The 22,606-nt window shown below is 47.0% G+C and overlaps 1 protein-coding gene across 5 annotated transcripts in view; it reads left to right on the top strand.

Annotated features, from left to right (window-relative positions):
• tp73 (tumor protein p73) overlaps window positions 1-22,606 on the top strand; it is a gene marked incomplete at its 3' end in the record, with an annotated part of 52,267 nt that overhangs the window by 17,517 nt on the left and 12,144 nt on the right. For 3 of the 5 annotated variants that reach the window (XM_080763482.1, XM_080763479.1, XM_080763478.1), the window contains exon 4: window positions 2,303-2,554. In XM_080763482.1, the coding sequence (XP_080619608.1) occupies window positions 2,303-2,554 (252 nt within the window). Of the gene's footprint in view, window positions 1-511; window positions 763-2,302; window positions 2,555-22,606 lie in introns of those variants that run through there. The other 2 variants (XM_080763480.1, XM_080763481.1) reach the window with 1 other exon arrangement.

Below are 22,606 nucleotides of genomic sequence, written 5' to 3' on the forward strand. Positions count from 1 at the left end.
ATATTATGGGTCACTACACTGGGTGACATCAGCGAGTGACCCAGGCGTTTTAGTGAGTGACAGTAAGACAGACAAGTTGTTGCTTCCCAAGACTGAGTATACAGATCAGCTTAATGCTGTATTGATACACAGAGAAAGCTGGACCCAGAGACCGTTTGTCCATAATAGAAAACCAACCACAATCTCTTCCTACTGTGACCCTTGAACTCTGTCTCTCAACCATTTGTGTTTTTCCTTCCTAACATAACATATATCTCTCTCTCTCTCTCTCTCTCTCTCTCTCTCTCTCTCTCTCTCTCTCTCTCCCTCTCTCCCTCTCTCTCAAGGGCATGTCAGACTAGACAGTGTTTACCTAGCACGGGCCGTCACAAGGTGTTTTAGGAGCGTGTGTGTACATGCATCCCGGCATTGCTGTCTATGTCCGGGCATGCCATAATTAGAATAACGTACAATTTTTTGGGTTCCCATCCTTCTTGCCCTCTCTCATTGTCAGTGTATCTTTACGCTTTCCCTCCACCGGTCCTCACCTGGCCGTGGGTTTAGATGTGTGTGTGTGTGTGTGTGTGTGTGTGTGTGTGGGTGCGTGAGTGAGTGTGTGTGTCCATTTAGGCGCACCTCTATTGAGCTGTATTAGTTGGACTATGGTCCATCTTTCTCTCTCTTTCTTGTCCTTTCTTTTGCTGTGTTTTGGACATTTCTTACTGAACTGAGGTTTTGGATAAGGCACAGATCTTCCGGAGGATGTACTACGTGAAAAAGAAGGTAGAGAAACTGATTTTTTGTTCATTCTGACATGCTCCCTCTCTCTCTCTGTGTGTGTGTGTGTGTGTGTGTGTGTGTGTGTGTGTGTGTCTCTCTCTCTCTCTCTCTCTCTCTCTCTCTCTCTCTCTCTCTCTCTCCACTACAGTATATCAGCATTGTGTTATCATCAGTGTCAGGCAGTGCACTAGTCTGCACATCCAGGAATTTGTGTTTTAAATACATGATGCATTTGTCTCAACTAATTTTGTACTAAGGGTCTCAAATCAACTGGTGTCAGTGTTGGCTGATTGTTCATTTGGGCTCATACGGTAAATGAAGTGTTGTTGGTATAAATTGCTTGATGTCATAATCAGGGCAATGGATTCCGACTATACTGATGATGGAACTGATGTGTGCGCTCGCACGCGTGCGTGCGTGCGTGCGTGCGCGCGCGCGCGCGCGCGCGTGTGTGTGTGTGTGTGTGTGTGTGTGTGTGTGTGTGTGTGATACGATGGTGTATTGGGTTGGGGAAGTACTTGCACATGCACATTCATGTCTTCTGTAAGTTAAGGCCCTCCAGACTTTGCTAACATTGACAAGCGCATTACCACACACACACACACACACACACAAACACACACCACAGCACTACTCCCCCCCCCCCCCCAACACACACACACACACACACACACACACACACACACACACACACACACACACACACACACACACACACACAATCTTAAGTATATAAAAGTTGTACAAGTTCTGTCAGAAATAGTTATATATCCATATAGGAAAGGTTAATTTGGTATAAACTTTTGAAAGTTAACAGCAGTATTTTCCCAGTACTTTCTCACACAAGAGGGGACTGGCAGGCAATTAGGCAGAGCACAGATTATGCCAGTGTTTTACAACTCAGCCAGTATAGCCTGAGGGGGCTATGGTGTGGATGGAAATCACAGCTACCACCACTCACACGCACGCACACACGCACGCAGGCAGGCACGCACGCACGCACGCTCGCAAGCACACACACACGCACACACGCGCATGCACATGCACACGCACATGCACATGCACACTCACACGCACGCACACGTAAGCCTGATTCACACTTTGTTGTGGCGACAAGACCGCTCACCGACAAAGGCGCATGAGAATCAGTTTCTATCAGCAAGCACAAACACCGTCAGAAGGCAAACTTTAAATTAGGCTTCTTTCAGTTGCATCACACACACTTCCTATACCTGCTAGCCTAGCCTGCCCTGGACACACTGTCACACAGACTTACACTTCAAACTGTGTGAGCCAGGGTAGAAAGTATACAAAAGTAGTTTGCTACACGCACACACACACACACACACACACACACACACGCACACACACGCGTGAGCGCGCGCACACACAGGCAATTACCACCAGTTCTACTCCCTGTGTAACCTGAGCCCCTTCTAAGCGTCCAAGCCCCATCTCTGCAGCACCTTTACCTGTATCCTCCCTCCCCCTCTGTCTCTCTGTCTCTCTGTCTCTCTCTCTCTCTCTCTCTCCATCCCACCAGTCCCAGTACAACCTGCTGAGCAGCAGCATGGAGAGCCTGGGGAGCCGCGCGGCGTCCGCTAGCCCCTACAGCTCGGAGAACGCCTCGTCGTCGGCCGTGCCCACGCCCTCGCCGTACTCCCAGCAGCCCAACTCCACCTTCGAGGGTCTGTCGCCGGCGCCCGCCATCCCCTCCAACACCGACTACCCGGGACCACACACCTTCCAGGTGTCCTTCCAGCAGTCCAGCACGGCCAAGTCCGCCACATGGACCGTAAGTATACCTACCGCCCCCTGGGGCCCCCATGGGATTCTGTGTGTGTGCGTGCGTGTGTGTGTGTGTGTGTGTGTGTGTGTGTGTGTGAGAGAGAAAAGGGGGATTGAGAGTTGTGATTGTCTGCCTGTATGTGTATACTGTACTTCTCTCTCTCTTCTCCCTATCTCTACATTTGTCTGTCTCTGTGATACCAAGATGATCAAAGGCTTGCACACGCACACGCACAAGCGCACACGCACATGCACACACACACACACACACACACACACACACACACACACACACACACACACACACAACATGCCAGCACATGTACAGGCCTGCCGTTGGAGAGGGAAAGTAACGGGACCATTCAGATGTATACTATCTCCACCTTCTCTCTCTCTCGCACGCACGCACGCATGCACGCACGCATGCACGCACGCACGCACGCACGCACGCACGCACGCACGCACTCACGCAATCTTTCTTTCTCATTCTCTGCTGTGCTGTGCCTACTTGTGAGGTGAAGGTGCCATGTGCTCATATGCATGATGAAGATGAACAGTTTGTTGTGCTGTGTGTAGAAGTGGAAATTGTGGTTAAAAGAACTACAGAGCTACAGAACTACAGAACTACAGAGCCTGTGTAACAAATCAAATATAGACAACTGTAGCAGAGAATATTACATCTTCACCGTAACTTTCCCCTTCTATCCCGGATTTGAACCTGCAAGGTTTCCTGTGCAAGTGCAGAATTTATTTCACCATTGAGGTAGCCTACTTGCTCAAGGGATTCATTGAATCTTGGGTTATGGTTCGGGGTTAAGTTTAAGTTAAGGCCTATTCATACTCCAGTTTTAGGTGATAAGGTGACCACCGAAACGGTTGTTAGTAAAAAAACAAGACGAAGGTGAGGCATGATGATCGCCCCTCACTTCACACGGGTATAGGATTTTTTCTTTTTACTAACCAGGTGGTCACCTTATCAGCATGAAGAGGCCTTTAGTAACCTGATGGTTGCCGAAACACTGTTTTATTGACCGCTTTTTGGTAATAAATTATTTTGGGAGCATTCTAAACGGTGTGCAGACTTCCTCCTTATTCCGTTCATTAATTGAGTCTTGACCATCAGGTCAAAATTCGTGTCAGATGAGATAGATGAGACATGACCTTGGCTTTGACATGATAAATGCTTCAATAGAAGTGCAGGGAGGCAGACATCCACCCCAATTGCATAAGGCAAGTTATTATATATTATTATATTGTATACTCTACCATACAGATTGGACAAAATGTGAGGTTTGTCTGATTACCAAGGATCCCATTTTGATTGATGAAGCATACCTTCTCATTTACATCACATACATGCAAATATTAAACTTATGAGAGACATCTTACTATTAAAGTAATATAGAAGTGTGCGCATGCATGTACAGATACACGCATGCGCGCACGCACGCCATCGCACACGCATGCCATCGCACAAGCGCACACACACGCACGCACGCACACACACTAGGGACGGTGAAGCCATGGTGAGAGAGACAGGTGAAAGGGGAGCTGTGTAATTTGTCAGGCCCAATGAGAAGTCTCCTGTTATAAAGGTGTCACCCCCGACTGTCACATAGTTGACCTCTGTGTAATAGGAGACCAACTGCATTTCCTTCATTTGTGTGTGTGTGTGTGTGTGTGTGTGTGTGTGTGTGTGTTGACAAGTGCAGGGCCTCTTTGCGGTTGTGTTTTTGAAAAGTATTCATGCATGCGGTGATTCTTTACTCAGCGCTTAGTGAGGTAAGAAGATCCCCGCCGCTGGCCACTGAAGTGGTGGTCTTTGACCTGCTCTGTTTTTCTCTTTCCCTCCATCTCTTTTCTTCCCCTGGCCTTAAAGCACACTCTGGACTGTCACCTCTGGCGCCTAGATCTCTGATCACTGTCCTCGCCTCCGATAAGTCTGTCATCTCCTCTCTCCTCTCAGCTCCATTCAGCCACTCGGGTCATTCACTCACCCAAGAAACGTACCATAACGCCCTGGAGACCAACTATACATCCTCAATGAAGATTTCTTTACATGGATTTTTTTCCCTAATTAATATTATTATATTATTATTCTGGAAGATTGTGCTGGAAAAAAGGTAATCAATATGAAAATGACATGGCGGTGCGACCGACGCTTGCGGCGGCCACTCCTCACAGAGACAGATCTTGAAAATAAATTGCTCTTCTAGGAAAGTACGGAAATTAAAAAAATAATGAAGACAGAAACAAAGTCCAAACACAAGTTGCGACTTGTGTATACATTGTCTTTAAAGAGTTACCAAGGAACTGATTACAATTGTGGGAAAATCTGGCAGGATTGCAGTAACGCGTTCCAGTTGTTTAGTGTAATTTGTGACAAATTATGTTTGCCAAGACATACAGTAGGAGATGTTAAAACACACCCTAATCTAGTTCTTGGAGTCTTCTTATCGGGTGTGGTTTGCATGCTTCATAGTTTAAGAAACCACTGAAAACAAGACATACTGTATTGTGTGGTTGGATTTAGCATTGGTTTCAGAGTTATAGCACAGAGGTTTGTCATTTAGAAGTCGAGAAAATGAATTTTAATATATCGATACATTCACCATTGTCAGCCATGGCTGGAGGCATTATGTTTTTAGTCTGTATGTATGTCCGTATGCCCCTACCCAATGAACATGATGATTCTTAGCCTATAGAACTCCTATAATGTCTTCACCACATAATGATGCTATGAGTATGCACAGTCATGGATGTAAACGGAGGCATACAACCACACAATGCTGTATGAATGACAGGCAAATGTTGTGCTATGTAACGTGGAGAGGTCAGTCTCTATAGTAAATTAGTAATGTTATAGTATACTAATAAATATATATAATAAATATATATATATAGTAATAGTTGAACATCTAAAAACTTGCACGCAGAGAAGGCTCATCAGCCATATAAGTTCCCAAAACCATTAAAGCACTCCTTGATTGTTTTCACCTGGGGCGGGGGACAATGGGAAGGCATTAGTGTTCCACACAACATGTGTGTCACGGTATAAGAGCAGAGACACTGTTATTATTACCTCACGTTGGGAGTTCAGACTGGCACACGACTTTAAGTGTGGATGATGAGGCAGCAGAAGAATGAGTATTCAGAAGAAGGCTGTGATTATTCGGATGCCTCAGCTGTCATAAAGCAGGAGGGATTAGAATGGGAATTAAGGCCAAGTGATTTTATGATGCGCGTCTGATTATACCATTGGCAGAGACCGTCAGGGGCATTTAAGTGCTTTAAAACATATCCTAAAAGCATCATTTTTCATCATTTGGACATCCGCCCATCTTCATCCACTTATCTGGAGTTGGGTCACTGAGGCAGCAGTTCCAAAGGAGAATCCCAGACCCAGACCTCCCTTTTCCTGACCACATCAGCCAGTTATGACCGGGGGATCCTGACTTTCCTGACCCAGAATGGCCCATATTCTTTCTTTCGAGGGCTCCAAGATCATGCCAGGCAGGCCCTTTTAGAAGTGATCATGCCAGGCAGGCCCTTTTAGAAGTGATCATGCCAGGCAGGCCCTTTTAGAAGTGATCATGCCAGGCAGGCCCTTTTAGAAGTGATCATGCCAGGCAGGCCCTTTTAGAAGTGATCATGCCAGGCAGGCCCTTTTAGAAGTGATCATGCCAGGCAGGTCCTTTTAGAAGTGATCATGCCAGGCAGGCCCTTTTAGAAGTGATCATGCCAGGCAGGCCCTTTTAGAAGTGATCATGCCAGGCAGGCCCTTTTAGAAGTGATCATGCCAGGCAGGTCCTTTTAGAAGTGATCATGCCAGGCAGGTCCTTTTAGAAGTGATCATGCCAGGCAGGCCCTTTTAGAAGTGTCGGTTTTGAAAAGGGAAAGAGATTATAGTCAAGCCACTCAGAGTGAAATAGCTCTCTATGAGGGGATTCCCCAAAAATAACAACTGTGTGTGTGTGTGTGTGTGTGTGTGTGTGTGTGTGTGTGTGTGTGTGTGTGTGTGTGTGTGTGTGTGTGTGTGTGTGTGTGTGTGTGTGTGTGTGTGTGTGTGTGTGTGTGTGTGTGTGTGTGTGTGTGTGTGTGTGCGTGCGTGTGTGTGTGTGCGCGCGCGCGCGCGCGCCCGCGCACTCATGTGTGCGTATATGTGAAATGTCCGTGTAAAATATTTAATCCAGTGTAAGGTCTGTGCTTGAACCTGCGTGAATCTTGACAAAGAGAATGACTGTGTGGGCTAGACTGAGTCACCTTGTTTTTATGAAGGGGTTAACAGACTCTTGGTTTCCTGTTGCTCCGTTTTTGGTGGCCTCGGGCAATGGTGAATGCCATGCCATGCCATGCCATGCCATGCCATAGGGGCATATTGACTACAATCAGTTACAGAATCACCTGCTCAGAGTGAAAACATGATCCGCAAGGGTCCATTCTCAGAGTAATATTATCACTGAGAATTTTACTGTGTGACTGCCTGCCTGGTAATCTGTCTCTTTGTCTAATTTCTCACTCTCTCTCTTTCCATTTCTCTTTATATATCCATCTGTCTCTTCCCTATAACCTTCTTTCTTTGTCCATTTCTCTCTTTTGTATGTTTTTCTCTATATGTACGTGTACCTCTCTCTCTCTCTCTCTCTCTCTCTCTCTGCCTCTCTGTCTGCCATGTAAGTAGATGGTGTGCAAGGATTAAGGAGATTAACTGGATAAAGACTAAAGGCTCCTGTGCAAAAATGCCTTTGTTTCTGTCTGCTAGCCACCTCTTAACTATCCAATAAATGGCATTCCTCATTGAAAACGTTCCTGTGAGCATGTTCGCTGTATGATGGACTGGCTGCATGGTTCCGTTTGTGGCAGCACACTGTTGACTTCTGTTAGAGAGGAAGCCCCATATCATATCATATCATATCATATCATTGATGGATATAAAAATAGGATCCATCTTTTATCATGATAACTTTGAAAGGACTGTATAATTAAGAAAACATTGTAAATCTATACCTTCGATAGCTCAGCAGGGAGACCAATTAAATACCGTGCTGTATTTACCTTAAAATGAGTGAATAGCCCTTTAAATGACCATCACTGTACCAAAAATAGAAACATACCTTAAAAAGGATTTGGAGGCAGATGAAATAGAGATCGGAGAGAGTTTAAGGTTTAACCATTATTTTAGTAGGCAAATTTACATAGAGAATGTGCTACATGGTTCAGATAATAGTATTTACATCAATATAATTTAGAATAATCAATTGTTGATTCCAAAAGAACCCGAAGCTGAACTGAACTTCCGAACTGAACTCCGGACCTGAACTCCGGACCTGAACCCCTCTTCACAGTATTTGTTCCAGGCTAAATACTGCAGATCACGTCAGATTTGTTGATATAATGTTCATTGGCTGTAGATGTTTCATGTCCGCCATGTCAGATGACAAGACCAGTGTTGGCGCTCTTTCATTAGTGCAACGCCTAGATGATGAGGATGGCGTAGCGAAGCAGAGTTCATCTTCCTTGGTTCAGTCATTGATGCCCATTGAAGCCTGGAGAGCGCCTAGGCAGGCGTTGCCAGGCAACCTGTAGATAACTTTCCCTGCACTAAACTTTCGGCAGAGAAAGAACGCTCCCTGACTCGGTGAGCAGCTATCTCACTCGGCCAAGGTCATATGCATGTAGACTCAAAACCATAATAGACACTTCATTATTGCACGTTTGTGGCTGGTGGCAGACAACATTGAGACTGAATAAGGAGTCAACAAGATATTAAATGGGACAGATGAAAACATATTTTGGCCATAAACCTGAATGACATGACATTTAGGATGATTAGGAACAACGCTGTATAAACAGGCAGTAGGCCAAGAGTAAAAGGATGATTTAAGGTGACAATATCAATGATCCGGCCTGGGTCATAGTTCAGGAAAAGGAGAATATGGGACATTGACCACTGGACATTAGTTTGTAAACAGATAAGACCCATTTTATCTATCAATCATATCATATCATATCATATCATATCATATCATATCATATCATATCATATCATATCATATCATACTGTATCATATCATATCATATCATATCATATCAATTCAAATAAAAAGAACAGACCTAGGTATTCTTTGTATCTGGGATCTATACCAGTTTGACAAATCCAGACGGAGATGCTCGTTCAGAGGTTTTTTCAAACATCACCAATTATGTAGGCAAGTCAGGAAGTGACTCCAATTATTCATTTGAAGGCTCTCTCCCGCTCTGCCCACGGACCTTTACATTGGCAGCCGCTGGTCCCGCCCCGCCCACAGACCAATCAGAAGCCGTGGCACCGGCCCTGGCACCTACTAGGCTACAATGTAGCTTGACAGCGTGCTGCAGGTTCGAGTCCCGATCCCAACGGCCTACAGTCATGAGTCCGACACCCTACCCGGGCCAAAACCCAACCCTAAACCTAACCTCACAGGAAGCCACGGGTTAGTTTTACCCTGCTACAGGTTAGTTGTAACCTGCCACGCATGTTGGGAGCCGATACACTTTTTTCGTTTCCGATCCGATCCCGATACCACAATTTCTGTGTTAGCCGATACCGATACTGAATACCGATACGAGAAAATAATATTTATAATAATACAAAAAGAAAAAATCTTATTTTGGAGTCCACCAACCGGGAATAGTGTTAATAGCTATCTAGCTATATATCTCATGTTGTGTTTATAGGCTATAGCAGACTCGAAACAACTCGAAAGCAAACTCCACATTTTATTCACCATTGCCATAGTGTTAATGCCTTTGTTGGATCGGTAGTTAGACTGGCATATTCGCCGATACCGATATGACCCGATATGGTCAAGATAAGGGCCGTTCCGATACAGTATCGATCGGGACATCTCTAGTTTTAACCCGCAGCACGGGTTAGTTGTAAGCAGCAGCGCATGTCGTGAGCCACGGTGTTGTCAAACTAATGACTGTCGGACAAACTTATGCACCCCCTGTCGAGAGTTGGTTCTGGCACTAAATCATTCCAAACGGGGGTCTGCAGCCAAATACAATATATCAATTCAAATACAAGTGTTTAATTGCTTTTATACCACTGCACTGTCATTAAATATTTTTTATGGTGCATCTCTGCAGGAGCTTATTGTGTGTGTGTGTGTGTGTGTGTGTGTGTGTGTGTGTGTGTGTGTGTGTGTGTGTGTGTGTGTGCATGCTTGCACGCGCATCTCTGTGTGTGTGTGTGTGTGTGTGTGTGTGTGTGTGTGTGTGTGTGTGTGTGTGTGTGTGTGTGTGTGTGTGACATATCGTGGCTCCGAAGTTCCAATGTGGATCCTGAGATTCACGTGATTTGATTAGATTTTTTAAAATGTGTTTACTAACCCATATAACATATAAGAAATACTGTAGGCAGCGTAACGCCTGCTGGACTGGTCCACAATGTATCACACAGTGATACCTTTGCTATTGATTTACCCGTCAGTGGATTGGCCCTGAATGCCACTTGGCCAGTCACAATGCAAGGTTGGAACTAACTGTTATCAAATAGAACACCATCCATGTGTCCAGGAGTCTTCCATTCGTGGTTATGATGTACAGAATATAATGAATAAACTACAGAAGATCTTAATTTAGACCCATTGTACCCTTATTACCTTAGTTCAAGCCCAGCTACAATAATTCAATGCCTGATCTCCCTCTGGTGTCGTCAGTGCATGGCTATACATTAGGGTCAAGGTCCTGAGGACATCACCAATCTCATCTGTCACTGGGGCTCCGGAGACAGCCCAATGTGTCATCCTGACTGGAAATGAGATGTATAACGCCTCAGCTTTTTCCAATAATCAACACCCTTTCCACGCAGGTGTGTGTATGTATATGTGTGTGTGTGTGTGTGTGCGTGTGTGTGTGTGTGTGTGTGTGTGTGTGTGTGTGTGTGTGTGTGTGTGTGTGTGTGTGTGTGTTGGTGCGTGCGTGCATGTGTGGACATGCAAAATCAGAGAAAGTGTGCGTGCTTGCACACTGCTCAGATGCATGTGTGGGAGAATGAATGAGAGAACGTGTGTTTGAGTGTGTGTGCGCGTGTGTTTATTTGTGTGTGTGTGCAGGGAGGGGCAGGCCAGAGCATGCTTGGCGTTGCGGCTTGTCAGAAGCTGCTCTTCCCAGCTATTAGCCCTCTCTCCGTCAGAATGCAGGTCCCAACTCGCCACACATCCATGCCCCCCCCCTTGCATCAATCGACGTATATCCCGCCAGTGCATATGCCCTGCCGACCTCCTGGCTTCCTGGCCTCCTGCTTAACATCAGTGGCAAGAAAGCCTGCACTTGACAATGAAGTAATTGGTTCATACTCGTGAACTGATCCTAGAGTGCGTTTTATCAACAACAACAAAAAACAGTTTTTTTGCATCTGGCTCAAATATTTAAAGAAATTCAAGTACATTGGTTTTATGTATAACACTGTGATAGGAATTGGTTTCATTTCAATAATGTGCCCTTGGTAAAATTGGTAGGTACGTTGGTTTGTTTATTTAAATTTTTTTAAGATTATTTTTTTTGTGGCTTTCGCCTTTTTATTTTATTTTTTTGTAGAGTGATAGAATCACAGTAGTCTGACAGGGAATGGGGAGAGCGATGGTGGGGTGACATGCGCAGTAAAGGATGAATGAACCTGCCACTGTGGCCACAGAAAGAGTTAGTTTCATGCCATGGGTTGATTAATTCACAATTCTGCTCCATACTGTTGTCTACACCTCAAAAATGTATCAATTTCAGGTTTTAGCCAGGGCCTAGCAATGATTACATCTTACCCCATCTCCCAAAGACTCCCAAACAGCAATTACCAACACTTCAAAGAAAGTGTGGGAAATTCTCTGAAGCCGAATTGAATTTCCACATTTCGTGGAAATTATCAACTTGTGGATGCTCGAATATGATCAGCAGGGGGGAGGGGGACTCATACAGCTCTTCAACAAAAATGGTGTGTGTGTGTGTGTGTCTGTGTGTGTGTGTGTGTGTCTGTGTGTGTGTGTGTGTGTGTGGGTGTGTGTGTGTGTGTGTGTGTGTGTGTGTGTGTGTGTGTGTGACTGTGTGTGTGTGTGTGTGTGTGTGTGTGTGTGTGTGTGTGTGTGTGTGTGTGTGTGTGTGTGTGTGTGTGTGTGTGTGTGTGTGTGCGCACGCGCGTGCATGTGTAAACATATTTGGACAGTTAAGCGAATTTGTGGCAGCAAAGCAGACAAGTCACTGCTTGTATGTATGGATGACGATTTGGCAATTATCACTCAGTCTCAGAGAGCCTGTCAGGGCCTGCCTACCACTGGTCCACCATACTGGATGGATGGATGGATGGATGGATGGATGGATCATGGAATATTGGATGGGTTGATGAGATCTTTGAGTAGGTGTAAGGGCGGTTAGAGTTGGACTAATAATGATGATCAATCAGCGTACAGTATAAAACCATGTTTCCCCTTTTGATAAGCATATTGACCTTGTATCTATATTTTTTAGACATCTTTTAGAATCCAAACAGCTGTGTTTCTGACTGTGTACAGTATCTGGGACTGCGCGCATTTGCGTGTGGTGGCGAGTTGAGACGTCTCCCACAGCTGTGCTCAGAGAGACACAAAACACAGAGAGAGATTTATGACTTTCTTGAACTTCGAGGTGGGACTGTGTTCAAACACATTACCAATCACCAAACCATGCACTGTAACACCAACAAAATATCACAGATTTATGTTTGAAATATAATGTTCGTTTTTATTATGGAACTTATGGACATAGACATAGTTATGGAAATTACCTATCAAGATAAATCATTTGTACATGATGACTTAATGGTTTTAACCTTTGCCGTCTGCATGTGGTGTTACGCAGCAATAGGAGTAATCCAAGTATTTCAAACAGGGGTGAGGCCACAATACTGATACTATGTGCCAGGCCACTATGGCATGTTAAGGATGGAAATTCTAATTTAAAAACTAAAAAGGAATCATGCAAATGATAGTTTCCTACCTAACAAATGGGCTGTTAATGGGGATGACCATCCCCATGTATAATTCCCTATATTGGTGGCTGGTATTGATTCCCCCTACTCCATACCCGTCTTTTTCAATGATTGGATTCTAGAAGCAATCAGAACAGAACAGAACAAAGATGGTGGTGCGTTACTGCGCTTAGCATTCAACAGCGTTCAACAACATGTTGTGTCCTTGTGACAGAGACCAACTATCATCTTGATGCCACATTTCCGCCCTATATTTTCTGACCACCGTTCAGCAACGGATATAGGACAGCTGTCATCATTAACGGATCACATTCTGTTAGTCCAACCATTCAAATTGCATTTCGAGCCTGCTTGTTCCTGATAAGAATTGTCAAAGTGATTCTGTCAGGTACGCTACTGTATGCTACTGTATATCATGGTTGCAGCAAGTAAAGAGTCAGTTGTACGAGGTATGTAGGCAACTTTGGCTACAAAGATTTTCTCCAATATTTAGAACTTAAAATGTTTCTTACAGATGTATGTAAAACCCAAATCTGCTTTTTACTCCATATAGAATAAATTAAGCACCACTTCAATCCTTTTTGTATATATAACTGCCGTAACGGCCTTGTTCCTATTCGCAGCTCATCTTGTTGTTACTCAACAGAAAATGCTGGGAAAATTCCCCAGGTCTGTGGGAAAGGACTCTGCCTGGCTCGGCTGGCTGTTGCATTTGTTTTTAAATTATTTATTCACAGTATGGATGATCTGTCGAGACTTGTCAGACAAAGCTAGGTGGGAAATGGTGATGTTGTGCACAAGTATTTTCGCTGCTCCTGAGGCAGTGCTCATGGCTAGAGGTGGGAGGTTAGGGCTGCAACTACTGACAATTCTCTCTATTCTATTGATTACTTTTCTGATTCATCGAATAATCAAGAAACATAAGGGGTGCACGATTATGAAATTATGACCGATATCTGATCTCCGATTATTTGCATACATCATATATTTCATATATCATATCCGCCGATACCGATTCTGACCGATTCCGACATTATACAGAGGACCACAATGAAAACAAGCCTAGGCCCTCCTAGGGGCTTGGCCAAAAGCCTGTTAATAAAGTAGTCAATCAATCAATAAATAGCCTATACTCTTTTCCAAGTGTACACAAACTTAAATGTAGGGAGAAAAAAAGCATATCTTTACTTAAGATTTTACATCATATTTGTTCTGACTAGATGTACTGGAAACCTTTGATTTTTATTGAATGATTTTTTTTTGCTGGTGAAAAACAATTAAATAATCTGGATTATTTTGAGACAGATCCGATATGGCATCCGATTATATTGTGCATCCCTAATATATCTATACTGTAGTGCACACACACACACACACACACACACACACACACACACACACACACACACACACACACACACACACACGTCACACACGCGCGCGCGCACTCACGTAGTATATCATCAAATCAACTAAATCAATTAGTGTGATTACACTCTGTTTTATTTAGTTTGATCTGTTGCACCCCTAATGCCAAATGTCAAAACTAATAGTACAATAATACCTACATTGTTCGCAAATCTCTCTTAACTGCCAACTCTCCAGGTGTATTTGTTGTAGTTGAACAAACCAGAGAACATGCAGTGTTTGTTCGTTATGGAGCTTGGGGCATCAATGACTATTGCCAGAATTTTTACTTTTTTATGGTTACAATCGACCAGCTTGGTTACAGATTGTGGCTTCTATTTTATATGAATTTGTTAGATTTATGTTTGGTAACTTATAGGAATAGGAGATGTCCACAGGCTGGTAATAAGATGACTAAGGTTTTGCTCTGTGTCAGCTATATCATTGGTAGCTGCCATAAGATGCTTTCACTGTCTTTATAGTGGATACATTGCTGTAAAAGACAATATTACTCGTTGTGATTATGGTGTATGTAACTGTAGACAATTAATGCATTACTATTTGTTCCCTCAGTATTTACAGTATGACATGCTCTTTATGCAGACACCAGAGAGATTATTCAGACATTAACCAGTAAGACGCACTGAGGGCGAGAAGCGACCACGGGTGAGGTCGCATACACACTTCCGCCTGTGTGACGGCAGACTGTTGGGCGAGCGCTGGCGCTTTGGCATGGGGAGGTCAGATTAACATATGGAATTCATTCTGTACTGGCCATATAGCGTGTCTTGATTGTACAGGGTTTGATGAGGTCAGAGCAACATTATGGAATGTCAGAACAGTTCAGCTCCATATATGGAGATCTAGGTTTGAGGTTTGAGGTCAGATGAAGAGTTGCTGGCCGGCTCCTTATGCAGATCAAGGTGATGATCCAGTCTTCTTGACATAAGACATGATGTCACAAGGTGTGACCATATACAGTCTTCAACAACCATTTTTTTACTGCCTTACCTGATGCACTCACTTTTATTGTATTTGATGACATTATTCCTTGGGTTTTCTGATGTTTTTTATGACCATGATGTGTTGAGCAATATGTGATATTTTTGGGAACTGAATTTTTATATTGTGCAATGTGTATAGTTACTTGTTTTTCTCTTTGTGTACAGCACTTTGGTCAGCCTTGGCTGTTTTTAAATGTGCTCTATAAATAAAATTGACTTGACTTGACTTCTTCATGTATGGTTATCCAGGGTTAGATGAGGTCAGTGTTGTTGTGATCTTCATAGATGGCCATATATGGTGGCGTGACGTGTCACAAGGCGTGATGCCACGAGGTGTGACCATATATTGACGCGTGATGTCACGAGGCGTGACCATATATGGAGGGGTGATGTCACGAGGCGTGATCATAATATAAGGAATAATAATATATGGAAGCGTGACGTGACACACGGAAATGCAGGTTTTCATAGTAAATGCGACCTACTGTCGCAATAAGTAATTTAAAATGTGTGTGTGTGTGTGTGTGTGTGTGTGTGTGTGTGTGTGTGTGTGTGTGTGTGTGTGTGTGTGTGTGTGTGTGTGTGTGTGTGTGTGTGTGTGTGTGTGTGTGTGTGTGTGTGTGTGTGTGTGTGTGAAAACACGCACGCACGCACCAAAACACACACAGAGTTAGAGGGTGGGAGAGCGAGACAGAGGGTGACGTTATAGTTGGATGTAGCAGAGAGCTTGGTGTAACAGCAAGGAATGTCGGTCCTGTAGATGTTGGCATTGGCCTTCTCCTAGCTATCCCCTATTATATCTCTCTGTCTGGATCTGTCTTCCCAAATAGCACCCTAAATTGTCTAGAGGGCGGGTCCACAGCCTGATGGGAAATTTCACAGTGCAATTGAAGAGTATAAATTATAGACGTATGAAGGGATGATGGGTATAATCTCTCCAACATAACATATCATGTTGTGTTATATGTTTGCGGTTTTCATGTGTCATAGATAGCGATGAATGATCAACATTTTGCAGGCGAGTCTAATATTTTACACACACACACACACACAAAAAGAAACACGAATCAAACATTTCAATCCATGTGTTCATCATATTATCCCATTTTGGGGCGGGAACCCCTTTTGGTGTTTTAAGCATTATTGCGAATGCAGTGAGCACTTACTATGAGACCTAGCAGATCATGTCTGTGTGTCTGTGTGTGTGTCCGTGTGTGTCCCCCCCCTTTGTGCCCATATATGGAGCTGAGTGATTTGTTTGTGATTGATGCAACACACTCCATATTTGGACGTATAGCTGCTTTGGGGACTCATTATATGGTTATGGCTAAGTTAAAAACTTAACTTAAAAATAACTTAACTTAAAAATCTTAATCTTAAAAAAACCCAAATTTGTACGAGCTGCGTTCGCTTCCCGCGTTTGCGCGTCTTACTGGTGTTATGCTTTAGCTGGTGAAAAATAGCAGATCTACAAGCTCATAGCGCTGCACTCGGTGCCACGCTATGAACTTGTTGTTCTGCTATTTTATTTTTATCGTGAAAATGTGGTGCGTTTTTAACTCGAATCTGTGCTTCTGGGGGGGTCCCTAAAACAACATATTTTCAGATGGGGATCGGCAGCCAAATTCATAACATTTCTGGGGTCCTTGACATGAAAATGTTTGAGAACCACTGACATAGAAACATAGGTTTCAGAAAACTTTTAGGATTTAGAAGACATTTTTGTAGAATCGTCCTCAGGTTTGAACCAGCTAATCTAATTAATATCTAATCAAAGAATCATCACCATCTCATCGCTACGAATTAGCCAAGTTTATCTGTATATTGTGTACTTTCTTCCTACAGGGCGAATGGTTGCATTTGTGTTGGGACTCACTGTAGCAAGTCCATACAGCACTACTGTCTCCTCAGTTTCACCTGGAATGTACCATTTTGATGTCTTCAGGTGGATTTTTGAGATTTCATGATAGTGTCAGGGCATGTTAAGACTTTTTCATTTCTTCGCCCGGCATCTTTTGGATGCATCTGAAATGGCATTCGTGCACAGGCGCACGCACGCACGCACGCACGCACGCACAAACGCACAAACGCGCACGCACAGGCAATACAAGTGTTCACCTCATTGATGGCAGATGTGCTTGTCAGACAACTACAAAGAGGTCTTTTGAACATGTGTAACTTCCAACTGTGAAATACAGCCTGGCATTGTAGCATAATGCTTGGCACGTTCTCATTATATATTCCTGACTGACTCTAGTACATTGGTTCTCAAACTTTTTACATTTTTGGGACCCTCAAATTGTGGGCATTTTCAAAAATAGACAATCTACAAGTTTGTAGATCAGATATGTTAAAATAGCCAAAGCACATAAATCTTAAAAAAGTCAGTGTAACCACTTTAACTCAGTTTACAGTGTAAACTGAGTTAAAGTGGTTATATTATAGATAGGCTGGCAGGAATTGGGGCGAGAGAGACGGGTACTGACATGCAGTAAAGGCCGTAGGGATCGGGACTCAATACTGTGACATGCTGTAGTGTAAATGGTAAATGATGCATTTATCGTATATAGCGCCTGCTTTAATTGTGCATTACTATTTTTGAAAAATTGTGAAAATGTGTCGCAAATCTTTCAATATACATTGACAGCACATATATTGATATATGACAGCGAACGTTTTTAACTCAAATCTTTGCTTCTGGGAGGTGCCTCGAACAACATATTTTCAGACGGGGGCCCGCGGCCAAATACAGATAATTCCGGGGGTCATTGACATGAAAAAGGTTGAGCACCACTGACATAGAAACATAGGTTTTTCAGAAAACTGCTTTAGAAGCCATTTTTAAAGAATCGGCCCGCAGGTCTAAATGGGTTAACTCATTTTGCTGGGGACCCACTGGAAGTCAAGGGGGTCTCTGGATCCCACTTTGAGAACCACTGTGTAGAATAGTGTGGGAGGTCGGGTGGGAAATACAACTCAGAGTGCAGTTTCAGGGGTTAGACACACGATGGCGCCCCTTGCTTTATTTCTCCAACAGGTTCAAACAAAGTCAGTTTTCACAAACAGAACTCAAACAGTAATATTCTTTGCATGAGGTCCCGGCTCCGAGGCAGGAGTCGTCACTGCAGAGGATGAGAGGGGATGTTAGCATACGGTCAGAGCACAAGGTAAGTACAAAGTTGGGGCCTGAGACACCCGGTCTAGGCAGTCTACCAACTGGACCTTTGTATAACTCTTTCTCTTCTTCTTTCACCGGGCCTGGCGGCGCAAGCCAACTTAAAGTCTCTTCAAGGGTGAAATAAACATAACACGGGCCTGTCTTCTTTCACAGGGTGTACGTGACACTTTATCTAGAGCCTGCTAGCTTCCATTAGTCTCTACGGGGTTATCTTCATTCAACAATCTTCAGTGTACAACACCACGGTGACACTCTTCATTCACAGTCTTCATTTAGCATCGACAGGGTGACTTCCTTCATTCACAATCTTCGTTATTATCCTTAGCTGCTCATTTGCCACTATGAGTGCCTCTTCTTAATAACACGGGTGATAGATAGTGAACGGTTTGTCTTACTGCGACCTTATGGAGCTGTGGGGCTGCCGTTTCCATACGGGGGTCCCGTCTTCCGCACTCGTCCCCGATACGAGCCAGGTGGGTCTCCAGTATGCATGCGGCTCTCCGTGTATACTTGTCTATGGGGGGCACACGCTCCTGCGTGTGCTTCCAGCCCCACTCCTACAAGCCTGGTGATGTGAGAATATAAGAGAGCAATTGAGTGGTGATACAAACAATCAAACAATAAACATAGTCCATACGTGAGAGTCCATAAGTGAGAGGAGTGTGGACTTACCATCCAACGCCGAGTGGACGGCATATGCTGCGCGAGCGTCTGTGTGTAGCAGGGATCTGATACTGCTAGGTGCGCAGGCTGTTTATAAAGGGCGCGGCTGACAGGCTGCGGCTGTCCTTAATTGCTAACCAGGGCGGCGGCCGGAATGAGGCGCAGCTGATTTAGAATTGCTCTGGGATAATACACTGAGTCTATGACCCGGCCATGGGCGTGCCTGGTTGTCATGGTAACTCGCCCCTCCCCCTGAGGTGAGACCTGACAGACTCCACACACTCCCCCCCTAAGTTTCTTGCTACCGCAAGGAGCTTGACTACTTCCCTCGTCTTCGTACAGTCTTGAGAGCGCGTCCGCGTGTTTCATCTTGGTCCCGGGCCGGTGCTCTATCTCGAACTTGTAGCTCTGGAGCTCGACGAACCAGCGGGTGACACGGTCGTTGCGGTCTTTGTTCGCCGCCATCCACTTGAGTGGCGCGTGGTCGGTCACGAGGGTGAACTGTCTGCCCCATAAGTAGTACCGGAGGTGATGGATGGCCCATTTCACGGCCAGGCACTCCTTCTCGACAGTGGAGTAGTTACGCTCGTGCTTCAGCAGCTTCCTGCTGATGTACAGTACGGGATGCTCATCTCCGTCTAGCGGCTGGGACAGGACAGCGCCGACCCCGGTGTTGGACGCATCCGTGGCGAGGATGAAGGGCCTTGTGAAGTCCGGCGCCACGAGCACCGGCTCGCTGCACAGGGCGGTCTTCAACGTGCGGAAGGCTTCGTCCGCCTCGTCCGTCCACTGGACGTGGTGGGGAAGGTTCTTCTTGGTCAAGTCGTGGAGGGGGGCCGCGATCGTGGCGAAGTTCTGGACGAACTTCTGGTAATAGGCGATCAGGCCGAGGAAGGACTTGACCTGCTTCTTGGTCACCGGGCGTGGCCAGGTCTGGATCTTCTCCACCTTCCTCGTCTGTGGTCGGATGCACCCTCGGCCGATGGTGTAGCCGAGGTAGTCCGTCTCGGTCCAACCAATGCGGCACTTCTTTGCGTTGGCGGTCAGGCCGGCCGCCCGTAGGGTGGCTAGGACTGTGTCGACCCGCTCCAGGTGCTGTCCCCAGGTGGCGCTGTGGATGATTACATCGTCCAGGTAGGCCGCCGCGAAGGCCTGGTGGGGTCGCAGTATCCGGTCCATCAGCCGTTGGAACGTGGCGGGGGCCCCGTGTACTCCGAAGGGCATCACTCGGTACTGGAAGAGTCCATCGGGAGTGATGAAGGCCGTCTTCTGCTTGGCTCTCTCCGTGAGGGGAACCTGCCAGTACCCTTTAGTCAGGTCGAGGGTACTGATGAACCGGGCGGGCCCCAGCCGGTCAATCAGCTCATCGACGCGGGCCATGGGATACGCGTCGAACACGGAGATCTCATTTAACTTCCGGAAATCATTGCAGAAGCGGAGTGTGCCGTCGGGTTTGGGGACAATCACGATCGGGCTCGACCAGGCACTGTGGGACTCCTCGATGACCCCCAGCTCGAGCATCTTCTGGACCTCTTCTCTGATTGCCTTCCTTCGTGCCTCCGGGATCCGGTACGGCCGTAGTCTCACTACCTGGCCGTTAGGGGTGTCGATGTCATGCTTTAGCACGGAGGTGTGGCCCGGTAACTCTGAGAATACGTCGCGGTTCCGATCGAGTAGCTCCCGCAAGTCCTGTGTCTGCTGGGGCGTCAGATCCTCACCAAGGGCCACGGCCGGGGCCTGCGGGGAGACAAAGGTTACTAAAGCGGGTAGGGGCACTTCCTCCGGCGTATGCCACCGTTTCAGTATGTTCACGTGGTAGATCTGGTGTCCGCGTCTTCTACCTGGCTGACTCACCCGGTAGTTCACGTCTCCTTTCCTCTCTACGACTTCATATGGGCCCTTCCATCGGGCCAGGAACTTACATTCGCTGGTGGGGACCAACACCAGCACTTTATCGCCAGGGGCGAACTCTCGGATCTTGGCACCCTTATTGTAGGTGCGCGCCTGGGCCGTCTGGGCTGCGGCCATGTGCTCTCTTACGATGGGCCAGATGCGTTTGGCGCGCTCCTGGAGCGCGTCGACGTGTTCGATGACGCTGCGGAGGGGGGACGGCTGGCTCTCCCAGGCTTCTTTAGCCAGGTCGAGGAGGCCACGCGGTTTCCTCCCGTACAGGAGCTCAAAGGGCGAAAACCCGGTTGACGCTTGGGGTACTTCGCGAATGGCGAAGAGTACAAACGGGATGAGGCGGTCCCAGTCTTTGGCGTCCTCTTCCGTGACGCGTTTTAACATTTTCTTTAGCGTTTGGTTGAACCGTTCGACCAAACCATCCGTCTCAGGGTGGTAGGCGGAGGTCCGTATACGCTTGACCTTCAGCCATTTATACAGGGATGCTAGGACTCTGGACATGAAGCACGTGCCCTGGTCGGTCAGGATTTCGTCCGCTATGCCGACGTGGCTGAATAGCATCAGCAGCTCGTGGGCGATGGCCCGGGCGTTGGCGGTGCGGAGGGGGATGGCCTCCGGATAGCGCGTCGCATAATCCATGATGACTAGGATGTACCGGTGGCCCCGGGCGGACTTAGGGAGGGGTCCGACAATATCCATGGCGATACGGGAGAACGGTACATCGATAATTGGCATTGGAATTAGGGGGCTATGGGGCACGCCGCGGGGGGCGGTTAGCTGACACTCGGCACAGGAGCGGCAAAACTCCTCAATGGCCTTCTTAACGCCTGGCCAATAGAAGCGGGCGGCGACCCGGTCGTAAGTCTTTTGTACGGCCAGGTGGGCCCCTAACTGGTGGGAGTGGGCGAGATACATTACTCGGGACACATACGGTTTGGGGACGAGTAATTGTTCGACGACCTCCCCAGCGGGGTCCTTGCAAGCGCGGTACAGCAAGTCGTGTTGGACGAAGAAGTGTGGGAAAGGTTTCTCACTCACCCCCGGGTTCAGCTTCCCGTCGACGGCCACGACGTTCCGCCTGGCGCCCGCCAGGTTGGGGTCGGCCCACTGAGCGGTGGCGAACGATCCTTGCCGCCGGGGGGGCGGCGCGTCTATTCTGGGGAACTCTAGGAAGGGGTCTTCACCGAGGGCCGGCGTGTCGTCTGCGTCGGAGGCCTCCGCTTCTTCCGGCCCGGGTTCTGGCTGGGGACTTCCTCGGCCGCTGCTGGTGGACGAGGTCCCGTCTTCGCGGAGGGCGGGGCAGGCGACGAGGGGTACGCTACTTCGGCGGCGTCGGCGGCGCCGCGTCCTGGGGGGCCCTCGTCGTCCCGGGTTCCAGTATTTCTCGAACAGCGGACAGTCCGTTCCGATCAAGAGGGGGACGGGGAGTTCGGGGACCACTCCGGCGGCGACCAACGCGGAGCCACGGGGGGTCTGTACGGTCACGTGGGCGACGGGGTACCGCCGGACATCTCCGTGGACACACGTGACCGGGATGGTGGGTCCATTGGTGGCGGAGGCGAGGTCACCCCGGACCAGCGTCACCACGCTGCCTGAGTCCAGCAAGGCATGGGTGTCGGTCCCATCAACCCGGGCGGGGAGGGTGGTCTGTCGTCGGCTCTCACTTCCGGTGTGGAGGCAGGGGCGGGGCCCTCTCATGCTGTCCGCGGAGGGCATGGAGACATCGGGGCCGGGGGGCCGCTCTGGGCAGGCCCAGGACAGGTGGTCCTCCCGATTACAGACGTAGCACCTGCGGATCCGCGGGCTGCGGTCGGGGGGGCCGGAGGCACGGGGCCGGACCGGGGCCGGCGGGGTCGGCGGGGCTGGTCGGCGTCGGTCTCGGCGGTCGTCTGTCTTGGGGAC

Source organism: Protomyctophum bolini (genome assembly GCF_963924005.1).
Source record: "Protomyctophum bolini genome assembly, chromosome: 5".
Lineage (NCBI taxonomy): Eukaryota > Metazoa > Chordata > Actinopteri > Myctophiformes > Myctophidae > Protomyctophum > Protomyctophum bolini.